The sequence below is a fragment of the Fusarium solani genome (genome assembly GCF_023522795.1).
Source record: "Fusarium solani strain SB1 chromosome Unknown bctg00000005, whole genome shotgun sequence".
In the NCBI taxonomy this organism is placed as follows: domain Eukaryota; kingdom Fungi; phylum Ascomycota; class Sordariomycetes; order Hypocreales; family Nectriaceae; genus Fusarium; species Fusarium solani.
Window position 1 is genome coordinate 3,385,230 of NW_027072153.1, and position 14,095 is coordinate 3,399,324.

General features: G+C 50.9%; 5 protein-coding genes across 5 annotated transcripts; 1 reads left to right on the forward strand and 4 right to left on the reverse strand.

Annotated features, from left to right (window-relative positions):
- Window positions 1-222: 222 nt before the first annotated feature.
- On the reverse strand, window positions 223-1,220 carry MRS44_009524 (uncharacterized protein; the record flags this gene model as incomplete). Its single annotated transcript, XM_065621326.1, has 5 exons — window positions 223-488; window positions 537-804; window positions 863-888; window positions 942-1,034; window positions 1,085-1,220. The coding sequence occupies 5 exons, from the start codon at window positions 1,218-1,220 to the stop codon at window positions 223-225; spliced, it is 789 nt and encodes a 262-aa protein (XP_065477398.1).
- Window positions 1,221-2,731: 1,511 nt separating this feature from the next.
- Window positions 2,732-4,739, reverse strand: MRS44_009525 (uncharacterized protein; the record flags this gene model as incomplete). Its single annotated transcript, XM_065621327.1, has 6 exons — window positions 2,732-3,287; window positions 3,345-3,467; window positions 3,520-3,701; window positions 3,758-4,224; window positions 4,278-4,495; window positions 4,543-4,739. The coding sequence occupies 6 exons, from the start codon at window positions 4,737-4,739 to the stop codon at window positions 2,732-2,734; spliced, it is 1,743 nt and encodes a 580-aa protein (XP_065477399.1).
- A 1,080-nt stretch (window positions 4,740-5,819) lies between these two features.
- On the reverse strand, window positions 5,820-7,651 carry MRS44_009526 (uncharacterized protein; the record flags this gene model as incomplete). Its single annotated transcript, XM_065621328.1, has 6 exons — window positions 5,820-6,821; window positions 6,870-6,945; window positions 6,990-7,272; window positions 7,322-7,352; window positions 7,404-7,564; window positions 7,612-7,651. 6 exons carry the CDS (start codon window positions 7,649-7,651, stop codon window positions 5,820-5,822), a joined length of 1,593 nt encoding a protein of 530 aa, XP_065477400.1.
- A 1,284-nt stretch (window positions 7,652-8,935) lies between these two features.
- On the reverse strand, window positions 8,936-10,084 carry MRS44_009527 (uncharacterized protein; the record flags this gene model as incomplete). Its single annotated transcript, XM_046284415.2, has 3 exons — window positions 8,936-9,657; window positions 9,704-9,898; window positions 9,949-10,084. The coding sequence occupies 3 exons, from the start codon at window positions 10,082-10,084 to the stop codon at window positions 8,936-8,938; spliced, it is 1,053 nt and encodes a 350-aa protein (XP_046124336.2).
- Window positions 10,085-10,463: 379 nt separating this feature from the next.
- On the forward strand, window positions 10,464-13,757 carry MRS44_009528 (uncharacterized protein; the record flags this gene model as incomplete). The annotated part of the gene is made up of 3 exons (XM_046277939.2): window positions 10,464-11,457; window positions 11,502-12,324; window positions 12,386-13,757. The coding sequence occupies 3 exons, from the start codon at window positions 10,464-10,466 to the stop codon at window positions 13,755-13,757; spliced, it is 3,189 nt and encodes a 1,062-aa protein (XP_046124335.2).
- Window positions 13,758-14,095: the final 338 nt, after the last annotated feature.

Sequence of the window (14,095 nt, forward strand, 5' to 3'; positions counted from 1 at the left end):
CAAACACATAACGCAATTTTGACAGAGGCTGAAAAGCTAATCAGAGTCAGTTAGTTGCCTGTAGACGAACAAAGAGCTCCATAACAGAATTAAAACCCATAGATTGCCGCGCCTGTGCCTGTGCCGTTACTTGGAGGACGTCGTGTCATTAAGCATGATGAAGTCAACGTACTCTCTTGCTGCCGTTCTTGGTCGAGTGCTTCTACCCTGATACCGTGCCAACTAGTATGAGAGCCGTCGATCTCCCTCGACTTTTCCTTGGGCAGTCCGCATCTCATTAATCATGGCAATCTCCAATATTGTGTGGTCTGATCCGACGTGGACCATGTCAAAGCCGGCCTCTATGTACTCCTTGGCTCGCTGTCCTGAACCTGAGTAGATACCGCACTTCTTTCCTGCCTTGTGGCTCACTTCAAGAACCCTGTAGATGGCTGCTCGCAACTCTGGCTTGATCTCGCCATTGATGATGGGATGGCCGATGCTGTTGCCTATAGAGTGTTAGTAAAGCTGGCATCACTACATGGGAGTCTGCTAACCGAGATCGAATGGCCCAACAAACAAGAGATCGATGCCCTCGACAGCAGCAATCTCCTCCAGGTTGTCGAGTGCTGATTGGGTCTCGATTTGAACCAGCGTTAATAGGCTGTCATTGGCCTGCTGTAAATATTCATCCCAAGTTGGTATGGGGCTGAATCGATCCATCGCGTACGGAGAACCAAACCCTCTGATGCCCATTGGTGGAAATTTCGCCGCCTTGACAATTTCTCTTGCTTCTTGTGCAGTTTGAAGCAGAGGAACTAGTATCTGTGAGGACCATGAGCCTCCTTCTGCTTAGGTATGTTAGAAGCGGGAGTATACTCACACCGTGTGCCCCAGCATCAAGGGCACCTGGAAGTAGTTAGTGGAAGCAGATGGTGAATGAGGGTAAAATGCCATCTTACGCTTGATAAGCCACGGTTCTGTGCTAGGGATCCGAACAATGGGCGATGCTCCAGCAGAGGCAACAGCAGGAACGCATTCACGCATGCCCCTATCTGCTACTTGTCAGTCTAATATTGTGTTTAGAATGAACAACTGATCGTACCGTCAATGTCACCGTGCTCACAGTCAAGCAGGATCCAGTCGCACCCGGAGGCGCGAGCCAGCATCCTCGAGATGTTGGCACTAGGCGTCAGTTGCCAGTATCCGAGGCTTGACCCCGCGCCCTTGTCGAGGGCCATTTTGAACGTGTTTCCAGATGCCATGGCCGCCATAATTGCAGAATAGAACCAGAATGGAAGGGAGTAATACGGGACAGATGATGGAGTGGCCGTCGATAAGGGCAAGTGCAGGTGTGGAGGATGGGGATAGGTTGATGCGTGGGGATCCGGAGAAATGACAGTGCAGCAGAACTTGAGGATTGGAAGAGTGACTGTAATAAACTTGAGTTGGTTGGCTATTGTTCAGGGGTTGAGGTTTGGAGTTGGCTCATGAGGTTCAGGCAAACCCAAGCGCACCTTTTAAAGAAGCCAGATGGTAGGAAAGACAGGTGGAAACCACATGATCATAACCATGCATGAAAGCCCAGGCTCTTAGCCCCAATGAGGGAAAGAGAAGAGAGACAAGAACGCTGATAGAGGCGGCTGTTTGAGGGGTTATCTCAGATGCATGGTTCGTCCGACGTGGCTGTGGGTGGTTGACGCAGGCTACTGACCCCTCGGCCTCCTCTCGCGTGCCCGCAGTTTCGCTATTGTTCGGTATTTTACAGTGAAGTGAGCTGTGTGTTGTATGTTGCTCTTTGATCAGATAGCACAAGTGGCGATATCTGTCCTAGGAGAATAGGGCCCTTACACCACCCGCAATGTCCCTTCATAACGAGATCACAAAACAAGCCCACACTCCCTTCTTCGTATCTCTAGCAAACTCTATGATCTTGTCGATACAAAATTTCCCGCTTCTCTCGCGTTCTTGGGTCAGAAGTGGCGGTAATTGGACCAAGAGGAACGCCAAAAAGCCCGTCGAGGTGGCAGAGCAGCCCTCCACATACGCGATATGCGCACGCGGGCAAGAGTCCGTCGGCCCGTGAGTCGGGTATTTCTTCTCGGGTATTTCTTCTCGGGTATTTTTTCCCGGGTATTTTTTTCGGGAATCAAATTCTAGATCAAGGGTCTTATCTAACGTCAGAGGCTAGACTGAAGGCGGTCAAGTGAGGTTATCTGTGCCGACGTCTCGGCTTCTGTTTCCGATGTACAATGACGTTGGTGAGACGAGTCCCAGACCAGGTCCCTGCTTGGCAGGGACCGAATTCTTAAAGATGTTACCAAAACAAGTTCTCTCAGCGATGATAAGTAGGCAATCGTGAATATTAGTAGATGGCTAATCGGTTGCAGGAATGGCTTGGCCAGTTAGGGCAGAGTGAAAGCTCTACACTCCTACGAAGAGCGCATTGACTACTGGCAACTTCGGAACCTTTTCTGTGTATATTGGATTAACAACCTATAGTTATGCATCTCTTGGTGGCAGACTTGGGTATGTTCAACAAAGTTGGGATTGCTGAGGCCTTAATAATGACAATGGAGTGCTACGAGACAGTGACCACAGAGCGATACCTCGATTTCATCTTGACTACTTCAACAACAGCCACTAGGTTGGAACGATTAACGGAGGATAAAGTATAATTATGTATTAGATAGGCCAGATTAGTATCCAGCACCAACTACATTAGCTTGTCAATATGTTCTTGATGCATGACTTAGAACAGCAGTCCTTTGGTCTGCTCCCTTTCACTCAGACGATGGTTCTTCATCAAAGTAATCCATGCAATCGGACCAGCGAGAGCAACCACTGAGGCAATCAACATGACCTTCTGCGTTTCTCCGTAAGCCTTGACAATGGCATCTCGCTCGGGGCTTCCCCAGGGGAAGGCCAGCTGCTGGGTAATGTCGCCGTAGATGGTGAGGGCATCAGCCTGTAGCTCTTCGGGGAGGTACTTGGAGAGCTTGCTGGGCATGAGGTTCGTCCAGATGGCTCCGCTGATAGACTGTCCAATGGCACCACCGACACTAGTGATCAAGTTGAGAAGGGCAATACCGACAGCGACATCTCGGTGAGGGACAGACGCCATGACTGCGATTTGCTCGATCATGACAAAGGTACCACCGGCGACGGAGCCGAGGACTTCGCACATGATGACATAGCCAACGTGGGTATCAGGCATGCGGAACTTGATCATTAGACCTGTCATGAGGATCTGTAGGGGCAGCATGGCCATGGCGAGCCACTTGTATCTGTCGGTAAGTCGCATGAGGCTGTATGTTGTTAGTATATCGATAAAAGAAGTTTTAAGCTGGTAAACGGTTGCTCACATTCCGACTGGGACGCCCCATCCGCAAGAAACGATGTTATAGATGTTTGTGATGTATCCAGCCTTTGAAACACTGAGGTTATAGACAACCTGGAGATAAGATGAGAACTGCAGCTTGTAGCAGCTATGGCGAGTTAGTAACCCGACACCAGATACTTTAGAGTATAAGAACTTACTAAAAGCTGATCCACATGTTGCCTCCCAGAAGACAAGCAGCAAGGACAGTCCTGTTCTTGAAGAGCTCAAACGGAATGAAGGACTTGGGCGCAATATACTTCTCGAAGAAGGGGAAGGCAATGATACAGAGGCAACCAATGACGAGCATCGCAATGACAGATGGCTCTTTCCATTTATGCTCCTTTAGGAAAATATTAGCATGCTTGCAATATGTTATCAACGATCTGTTCCTCTCACCTGGTACCCGGCAAGACTGAATGGCAGAAGAAGGAGGGAGAAGCCAGCGACAATGATGATCATTCCTGCGAGGTCGAGCTCAATGACCCAGTACTTGATGCTCTCCCACACAGTTCGGTTGCTCTTCTCCTTGACGTAGTATCCCTTCTCCTCTGCTCGTCGGAGTTGGATGGTGAAGATGGCAATGAGGGGCGACAGAATGACGGGGATGATGATGGTAAAAGCACCATAACCCCATCGCCACGTGCTACCCTTGAGGAACGCTTCGGCCGCGGCAGGACCAGCGAACGTGTTGGAGATGTAAGGCGTGTTCGCGAAGCCGAAGAGGATCATTCGGTTCTTGAGGGTTGTCGTGTCGGCCATGAAGATGTTGAGGACGTAGCCGATGCCGTTCATGCCGGTCCAGAAGAAAACTTGGGCAGCAGCGTAGGTCTGAACGTTATTGCAGACAGCCATGAGAATGAGTGCTAAACAATAGTCAGTTAACAGCTACAGAATGTTGGTTCAAGGCGACACTTACCCATGACAACACAGAACAGCATGATCAAAAGACCCTGCACTCGGCCGATAACATCAATGATTCGAGCCAGTGGCAGCTTGCTAACACCAGCAACCAGGTTGGACACGATACCAGTAGCGCTCATGAGGCCGTGCAGGCCAAAGCTACTGACGACATACGGCAGCAGAGAGTTGGAGATCTGCTGCTGAAGAGAGTCGGTGAAGAAGACGAGCCAGATGCTATCTCAATGTTAGAAGCCATCTTCACATCAAGACTGGATACATACAGGAGATACGCAGCAATGAGCCATGGCTTGGTCCACGCCTGAGTCAAAGCCTGCATCTTCTCAATACCCCTGTAGCCTCCCGTATTGGAGTCAACCTCGGTGTCAGACTCCTTCTCGTCATATTGAGGGCGCTTCTCATTGTCGGTCGTCTCAGGGACGACCCTGGGGCCGGATTCGACCTCGTCTTGGTTCGCCATGGTGTTGTAAGGCTGAAGCTTGACTTTGAGCAGGAGCAAAGAGGAATGGAGAGCTCTAAAGAGATCGACATTGTCGACAAGTGAGAGAATTTTATACCTCCCGGCCAGTGTAACGTCTCACCGTCTTGGCCATGTTAGTCATTGCCCTACGCATGGTATCCCGAGTGTATGGTAACATTGAGACCATTCGCAATGACGTGGATCACCCACTAACATAGAGAAGACAAAAAGCTCTTTTCCTTCGCGAAGCCCGTTAGTGGTTCGACGACAGAGAGTGTGGACCATCGCTTGAACGAGTGGAGCGTCGCTAAGACTGATTGATAAGATGTGATTGGAATCCTCGTATGTTGGAGGAGCAGCAACCTGGTCCATCTGGAGCTTCTTCGGTGCTTGGCGTGGGATGTCTCTGGTCGCGTGGGCTCGTTGGGAGTTCATCGCACCAGCTGCAAAGGGGAACGTGCTCCGCTAGAGAAATGCGGGTGCCTAGTTATGGATAGAGTTATACTGATTTTGGACCAGTTTTCCGGATCCCCCCTGGTAGAAAAGTCCCCGAGACATGTCAAGTCCGTAGGAGCTGCCCAAGTTGACCCTGTTACGAGAGCGGGGAGAACACCCCTGTCCCAGCAAGTAAGTCGAATTAGGTTCAATATTTGAGATTCTTTTACGAATGGATCATGAATTTTCAGCCTTGCATGATGTCTTGACTCCTGTCCTTGGGCTTAAGTCTAATACCCCTGACCCAACACCAGCATGGATTGCGGTAAGCTTATTTGCGGACGGTTTCCTCCGTGACATGTGATGGGTATGTGCGTGATTATCTGATTGGATCGGGTATTTAACTGATTATCAGATTATCAAGACCATTCACCCATGTTGGAACTTGCTCAGTGGGATGAATCTCCTTGCGAGGATCAGCAAGGATCATATAACCGAGAGGAAAGTAGCTGCCGTCTAACAATGAGCCCAAAGGACCAGGGGAATACTGACTAACGAAGGATTCTCAAGCACTAAAAAAATCTCTCCTGCCAACGTTGGGCCAAATATAAACTGACCACTGCCATAATCAGATCATCCAACATCTCACTCAGTCTTGGGCTTCACGTAGCCAAGGTCGATGTCACTCAGCAAGTTTACATGCCTAATGGCATCCCCTGCGCCATCCCACGCCTTCCTCTTGCCTGTCTCGAACACTCGGTAGAGATGCGGCGAGTTGACACCCCACGCCATGAGCGAGCACAGCTTAGGCTCACGCAGCCAGAACCAAATTCCTTTTAGCGTCCAGCTAAGATGCTCATACATGCCGGTTCCAGCCTTGTCGTCTACAAACTTGAGCCAGTCGTGGGCCTCCAGTTGACCCTCATACTGGGGGAGTGGGTTCGTAAGGCATAGGTTCGCAAACCATGCTTGATGCTGACGAACCCAATCTTGCATGGTGGAGTCTGATGGGAGAGTGGATTTTCCTGCCCAGACTTGCGCGATGGCCATGCCGGCGAGCTCACGGGCCAAAGAAGCGCTTTCCATAATGACGATGTAGTTGAGACAGGCCAGGGAGTCGCTGTAGCCCAGGGGGAACAGACCTTGGTACAGGTCGGGGATGGGGCGCACGTCGGGATGTGGGCGCGAGTAGTTGATGATGCCATCGAGGACTTGAAGGGAGTTGTTGTATCCTGTGCAGGCAATGATGGCGTCTATATCCTCGAGGATGGTATCGTCGTCGAGCTCGACAGATCGAGGACCCAAGATTCGTCGCACACCCGCCGTGGAAGTAACTTTTCCATCACGAAGCGCAGGAACAAGGTGATCATTAATGACCAGCCCAGAGATGGTCGTCGCATAGAACGCGTTCCTCTCAAGACGCCACTGAGGATCCAATTTGCCCCAGGACTTGGACACGACCCAGTTGAAGAAGGAGTCAAACATTTTGCGGTGGAAAGAGGGGAGATGCTTGGCGATCCAGAATCCAATGCGCGTCTTCTTCCATGATGCGAAGGCGTCGAAGCGCTGGCCGTTGACGATGCGGGGGAAGACGAGGGCGCCGCGGCGATGGGACCAGTAGACTTTGGAAGAAGAGGATGAGAGTTCCTGGGCATGTGAGTTGCGGGACTTTGAGGCCTTGTCCAAATGACTTACAACGGCGCAGTCTCCTGCTGTGTTTCCTTGTCCAATCACAACCACGTTCTTGTCCGCAAAGTCGTCGGGTCTGGCCCTGCCATTAGTAGTTGTCTATGAGTCGGAAAGGTTGGCTCATACTTCTTGAAGGCCTGGCTATGTAGGAACTTGCCCTGGAACAGATCTAGCCCCTCGATCACTGGAATCACTGGTGTCACCTCCGACCCAGAGGCTACGATGACTTTGTCAAAGAGGCGGGGCATCTGTTCGCCTGCCAGATGAAGAGCCCATAGTCTGTCATCACTGGTTCTTGTTATGGACGATACAATTACGTTGAATACGATTTTATCGAGCAGTCCAAAGTGAGCTGCGTAGGACTGGTAGTACTTGCGCAAGTCCTCGCCCCCGGGATGCAGAGGGAAGTCTACGTCACGGTCAGTCAAGAATAAGCAGGTAACTCAAGCAAATCTTACCATCAGGTACCGGATAATCGGAGAAGGGGATCTGGGAGAGCTGTTAGTTATGCTCCGGGTGACCCACAGGCCAATAACTCACAAGGAACTTGCTGAACTGGGCGCGTGTCCCTCTTGTCACAGACGTAAACTGTGGGTTTTCTGAGAACGCCCAGATCCCACCGGCCTCTGATCGTCTCTCGAAGCACGTCACTTGAAATCCCTCTTCCAACAGAGATTTGATGGCTGCGAGCCCAGCCGGGCCTTGGAGATCGGTCAGCAACAGATCTCAAGATGAGATCTGGACTTACCTGCGCCGATCACAGCGATGTGGATCTTTGAAGTATCCATCAAACGTCCTTACAGCAGTGGCCAAACTCAAAGCTACAGCAAGAAATGGATCAAGTTCCTGTGTGAAGATAGATCTTGTGAAGCAAGCCACAGAGAGGCACGCGACGCGTCAGCCGCATGATTACGGGCTAATGTGCAATTAGGCCCAAAGTCGTGGAATGCTGGCGTCGATGCTCGGGGGGCTTGGGCCCTGTAGTACAACCACCTATTGGCTACACCACGAGGAGGCTTATTTACTTACCGCAATGTGTGACCCTGGCTAGATTGCACTTGTGAAGCCTTTTTGCTGGCTAGGCTCGAATATGGTCATCTTGAATATGTTGATCGGGGTTTGACGTGCTTGATGGCGGCCTGGGCCCTTGGCATCGCCGTCGATTGGCGGAGATGCGGGAACCTCGACGGGAGTGCCTCTCTTGCGGGGATGGCATTGAAGTTTAAAGGCTTGGTTCCTGGTTGATCCATACCATTAGCAATGATGCCCTGAATATTTAAGAAGTCATTATCAGCCAAGTCTTGGTTCCTCCAGGTTCGTCTCGCCCAGGTTCGTCGGTCATCCTCGCCTCGGTCATTCATTTAGCGACGTCCTGATCCCTCTTTACTAAAATGTCCAACTCTAACATCAGCCCCCCGGCACCTGTATACGCCATCGTCTGGTCCATTCAAGGTGAATACGATGTTCCGCCACCCCAAGCCTTCTCTCCAGTGGGAAGTTGTCATACCCAAGGTTGCTACGTGGGTAGTCTCAGGCGAGGATCTGCACACTGTCTTCAACGTTGGTACCCTCAATCCACGTCTCGAGATCCATGTCAGCTAACTGGGTATTGCAGATACGTGTCAGGCTACAAAATGTACTGGTTGGAAGAGTAGGACCGACTCGTACTGCAATAACTGTGCCAGTAGCAGTGAGTGACGAACCTCTTGCGTGAAACACAGGCTCGACATTGTTGCTGACGAAATCAAGGGTTTCCCAAGGCTACACATATCCGACAGCTACTCTCCAAGGCTAGAAGGAACACTCTGACTTGATATATTCTACACACGGTCTGTACGGTCACGGGGATAAGGATGGTTTAATCAGTGGTGATGGGATCGCATCGGTCGGCGCTGGTGGCTGGACGGCCCGGAGGCAATTGTTTGCGGGACCATAGAGAGCATATATAATATCCTGTATGTTTTGCGTCAAGTTTGTCAAATTCTCTTTTAGCATAGACCTCTCCCTGTAAGTGCAGCATTCTACTTGACTGTTAAAGATGCTGACTGAGATCGTGGTCCTCGAGCATCTCGTCAAACTCGCAGCCTCTCCTTGAACTCGGCGATGCGTGATGCCACCCTTTCTCCGTTCCACGTCTCAGCAGAAAGCTTTGATGCTACCACATGTTGCGGGAGACCTATTTGCTCCAATGCAAAGCTTGCAGCGACGGTTCCGAGAGTTGCTGCCTCTCTTAGAGTGTTTGTTGTCTGCAGCCCAACAGTAAACCCGCCTAGGAAAGCATTTCCAGCGCCTGTGGTGTCCATTGTTCGGGGAGAGGCGGCAGTATAAAAAGGAGGAAGCCAGAATGCCTCGTTATTAGTCATGGTCAAGCAACCATACTCTCCGCAACGCACAACAATGGCGCCTCGGCCCTCTCTTCCAATGCCAGCATTTACGAAGACCTGGGCGTACCCTCGTATGAGTTCTCTAGAGAATGGTGATGTAGCCTCGAATTTTCCATGCACTAAGGCTTCCAGCTCGAGATGATTCGGGGAAAAGACGTCGACGAGGCAACACGCCTGAAGATGTGACTCGAGGTGTTCCTTGTTGCAAGATAGTGGAGCGGGCTCCCATACAATAAGATGCTGCCTCTGCAATCCATGATCATTTCGAAGAGAAGATAACGATATAACATGTTTCACCAGGTTATCAGGGGCTGCTAGGAAATGGAAACTTTGGGCGTTGAGGAGTGTCGAGGTGTCGAGATCTGATGGCCACGGTTGCAGTGGTGGAGCAACGTACTGAAACTCTTTAACTAGGGAAATGTGAGCATGTTCCTATTTTATGGCTAAAGTTCTTACGCCCAAAGTTTTCGTCCTTGTATTGTAACAGGCCTCTTGTCGATAGCTTGTTGGGCACCCTCTTCACCTGTAGAGCTAGTCCCCAAGTGCTAAGCGTCTGGACCACGGATTCCGGAAAGTCGTATCCTGCGAGAACTATGCACCCGATTGATGTTGAAGTGAATCGAGATTGAATAATTCGGGCCCCCAGTGTTGCTTTGGTCGCATCAGCATGTGCTCTGGAGTGTGGGCTCAGTGCCGCGTACCATAGAGACCAGATCCCCCAGGCACATTATAGAGGGTTTCTCGCGATGGAAATCTTATTTCGTCTAACACAACCATCCCCAGAGAGACAAAAGTAGGGCTGTTTCTCTGTGGCTGCACACTGCCAGACTCAGCCATGGTGTCCACGATGTCTTAGGCAGGTGCGGGATTTTAAGGAAAGGTTGGTTCTGAGCCGAGATAAATGGCAGACGCACTATCGAGAGGGTCCAGTATAGCCCAAACTAGAGTATTCGTCCCGGGTGCCGCGATTTGGTATTCTAAACTCTTCCTCTCCGGGTTGACGGTAGAGTCGATGTGATCGGGGATGCAGTGCAAGTCACCTGAGCTGAGCTGCACCTGCCGCTGCACGAGCCGGGGCTGGGCAAGGCGTATCGCACCTGCCTCAGCCCTGTGAGATGCCTACAGACGTGCCCCGCGCTTCCCATTCTCAACCCTTCAATCTCTCCCATCTCAATGACTTTCCCTCCTCATTTGACTTGTCCAGTCGCTTCACCCAATGTCCAATCCCAGCGACTACACAGTGGGCTGGGTATGCGCCCTGACATGCGAGTATGTCGCCGCCCAAGAGTTTCTCGACGAAGAGCATGACCCTCCGGAGTCGTTGCAGCCTAACGACAGCAACGACTACACGCTCGGGCGGATTGGGCGACACAACGTCGTGATAGCCGTCCTCCCAGACGGCGAATACGGAACAGCCACGGCGGCTAGCGTGGCTACGAGCATGCTCAATAGTTTCCCCAATGTCAGGATTGGGTTGATGGTCGGCATCGGTGGCGGCGCTCCCAGTCCCACGAACGATGTCCGTCTTGGTGATATCGTTGTCAGCGCACCCCGAGAGGCGAACGGTGTCACGTATGGCGGTGTATTTGAATACGATTTTGGTAAGACCATACAAGACCAGGCCTTCAAGGAAACACGATTCTTAAACCAGCCTCCCACGACCCTACGAGCAGCTGTCCGGGGCCTTCAAGCCCAGTACGCGAGGAAGGGTCATCAGCTCGGACAGGCCGTGAGCGACGTCATCAACAAGAATCCCATGCTACAAGACGAGTACTCACGGCCACATTCAAGAACAGATGTCCTGTTCCGATCCGAGTCTACACACGATCCAAGAGGCTGTGCAGAGTTTTGTGCCAGAGATCCATCAAGCCTGGTACCGCGACGCCAAAGGACTGTCTATCACGACAAGCCATGCATTCATTACGGAACAATCGCATCAGCAAACCAACTAATGAAGAGTGCCATTACCCGGGACAGGTTAGCGAAGGAAAGGAATGTCTTGTGTTTTGAAATGGAGGCTGCAGGGCTAATGAATGACTTTCCTTGCCTGGTTATCCGGGGCATTTGCGACTACTCAGATTCACATAAGAACAAAAAATGGCAAGGCTTTGCTGCCATGGCTGCGGCTGCATACGCCAAGGATCTTCTCAATCGCATCGTTCCCAGCAGAATCGAGAGTGAACAGAGAATGAGCGAGCTGTTCTCTTCTGGTCAGTCAAGTCTCTAAACTGATGCAATATCTAACGATTGCCAGCAATTCATGCGCTTGAAAACACTGGGGAAAGCGTTGAAGTCATCAAATCGCGCTCAGACAAGGAAAATGAGCTTGAGATATTGAACTGGTTGACGGCTATCGACTACGGCCCACAACAGAGCGACATCTTCAGAAGACACCAACCCGGAACCGGACAATGGGTGTTGAACTCTGATCAATATCAAACATGGATCACCACCAAAGGCAAGACCTTGTTTTGCCCAGGAATTCCTGGAGCAGGCAAGACGATCGTGGCATCCGTCGTCATCAACCATCTGATCGAGAAGTTGCGAGAAGACCCAAGCAGTGGGCTTGCGTATATATACTGCGATTTCAGAAGAAGGAACGAGCAAACAGTCGAGAATTTTGCTTCAAGTTTGTTGAAACAACTGGCAGAGAAACAACCTACGCTTCCAGATGCTGTGCGACAACTCCATAAACGTCACGAAAGGTCAAGAACGGAACCCTCCCAGAAAGAGCTAGTTGAATCTCTTCGCTCCGTCACGCAATTATTCGATCATGTCTTCATCGTCGTTGACGCTCTCGACGAGTGCCAAGAATCCAACAACTGCCTACCGAGGTTTCTCTCGGAGCTCTTTGACCTTCAGAAGCAACTTGGAGTGAACATTTTTGCAACAGCCAGACCTCTCGGGCATATCAAATCGAGATTCGAAAAGTCCATCTCAATCGAAATCAGCGCCCATAGTGAGGATGTGAGAAAGTACGTCAATGGCAGACTGGGAGAATTGCCGATGATTGTTCAAAGGAACACAGAACTTCAAGAAGCCATCATGGCTAACATTTCCCGGGCCGTCGATGGGATGTGAGTGAGCATTTACACATCAATCATTATCTCATTATCTGTCTATAGCTGACATTGGCAGGTTTCTCCTCGCGAAATTGCACTTCGAGTCTTTGATAGGAAAGATGACGGGCAAAGCCATCCGAAGAGCTTTAGAATCCCTGCCAACTGGTTCCAGCGCTTATGACAGCGCATATGAGGAGGCCATGAATCGCATCGAGGATCAGAACAGAGACAAAAGAGACATGGCCAAAAAGACTCTGCTCTGGATCACCTGCGCCAAGGAACGTCTCACGAAGCCTAAGCTTCAAGAAGCGCTAGCGGTAGAAATCGGCGAAGCGAAGCTCGATCAAGACAACTTACCCAACATGGATGATGTGGCGTCCGTTTGCGCTGGACTCGTTACCATTGATGAGGAGAGCGACATTGTGCGGCTAGTTCACTACACGACACAGGACTTTTTCGAAAGAACGCGCGACAAATGGTTCGAAGGCGCGGAATCTCATATCGCTGAGGTTTGCCTCACCTATCTTCTGTTCGAACGGTTCCGAGAGGGGATGAAGGTTACTCAGCAGCCTGCCCCGTTCCACCTTTACGCAACAAGAAACTGGGGGCATCACGTACGTGGTGCTTCAATACAGAAACATCATCTGGTGATTGTATTCTTGGAAAGTGGTGGCTGTTTGCAAGCATCAACGGCCTCTGTGTACATGGGTCCTAATCGACTTCCAGCAACGACAGGACTCGACCTTGCTACATATTTTGGGCTGGATCAAACAGTCGAGGTTTTGCTGCAACGAGGCCACAACCCAAATGTCTCGTCCGGAAATCGGCGCACTGGTACCGAGCAAACGCCGTTGATTTCTGCACTTCAACACGGCTACGACAAGATCGCCAAGCTCCTCCTGTCGGCCCAAGCCGATCCAAACGTTCTAGATTTCCGAGGAAGGACGCCTCTCTGGCTGGCCGCATATAAAGGCTATGACTGCATAGTAGAACTGCTGATCGCGAAGGGTGCGGATCTGCACTGCAGAGATCGGCTTGGAACAACGGCTCTTGAGGCAGCTTGCGAACGTGGTCACGCGTTTGTGGTGAATGCCCTACTTCCTGACGTCCAGGTTGGCTGTCCATCCCTTTGGGCCACTCTTGCCACGCCGATGATGATTGCGATTCATGATGGTCACATTGGCGTCGTCGAGGTTCTACTGAACAAATATGACGCCGCAGGCCTAGAACCGTACTGGTCTCAATTGGCACTATTTCTTGCGGTCAACAGCGGCCACGCCAATATTGTCCAGCTGTTGCTGAGTAAGGCGGCCAACCCGTACCAAGGTCAACTCTTGCAACCACTTATCGAGGTTGCGACTGAGGGAGGCTACGCTGACATTGTCGAGATGCTGCTGGCAGAGGCTGTTGATTCGGATGACGCAAAGAGCGAGAAGAGTGTCGTCTAGATCATGCAAGAGATATATGGATTAAATTACCATGTGTTGGCTTTCCTCCAGAGGTCAGTTTAACTATAGAAACCCAGAGAGCCACACGGTGGCTCTAGACTTCAGCTCAATTCATTCAAGCCAAACCGATGCCCCATGTTCCAACAAACTTTCTCCTCTAAGATAAAACCTCCTTCACTCGATCCCAGTACCCTAAATTCCCCCTTTCATGTCACATTCAAATCTCGGCCCAGGATAACATCGCGGTAACAAACGTAAGTGGCTGTGTCCTCCTCCGCTAGCCCACGGATCTCAACTCAGCCAGGTAGTATTAAGGCCCACGACTCCTTTTGACTTTC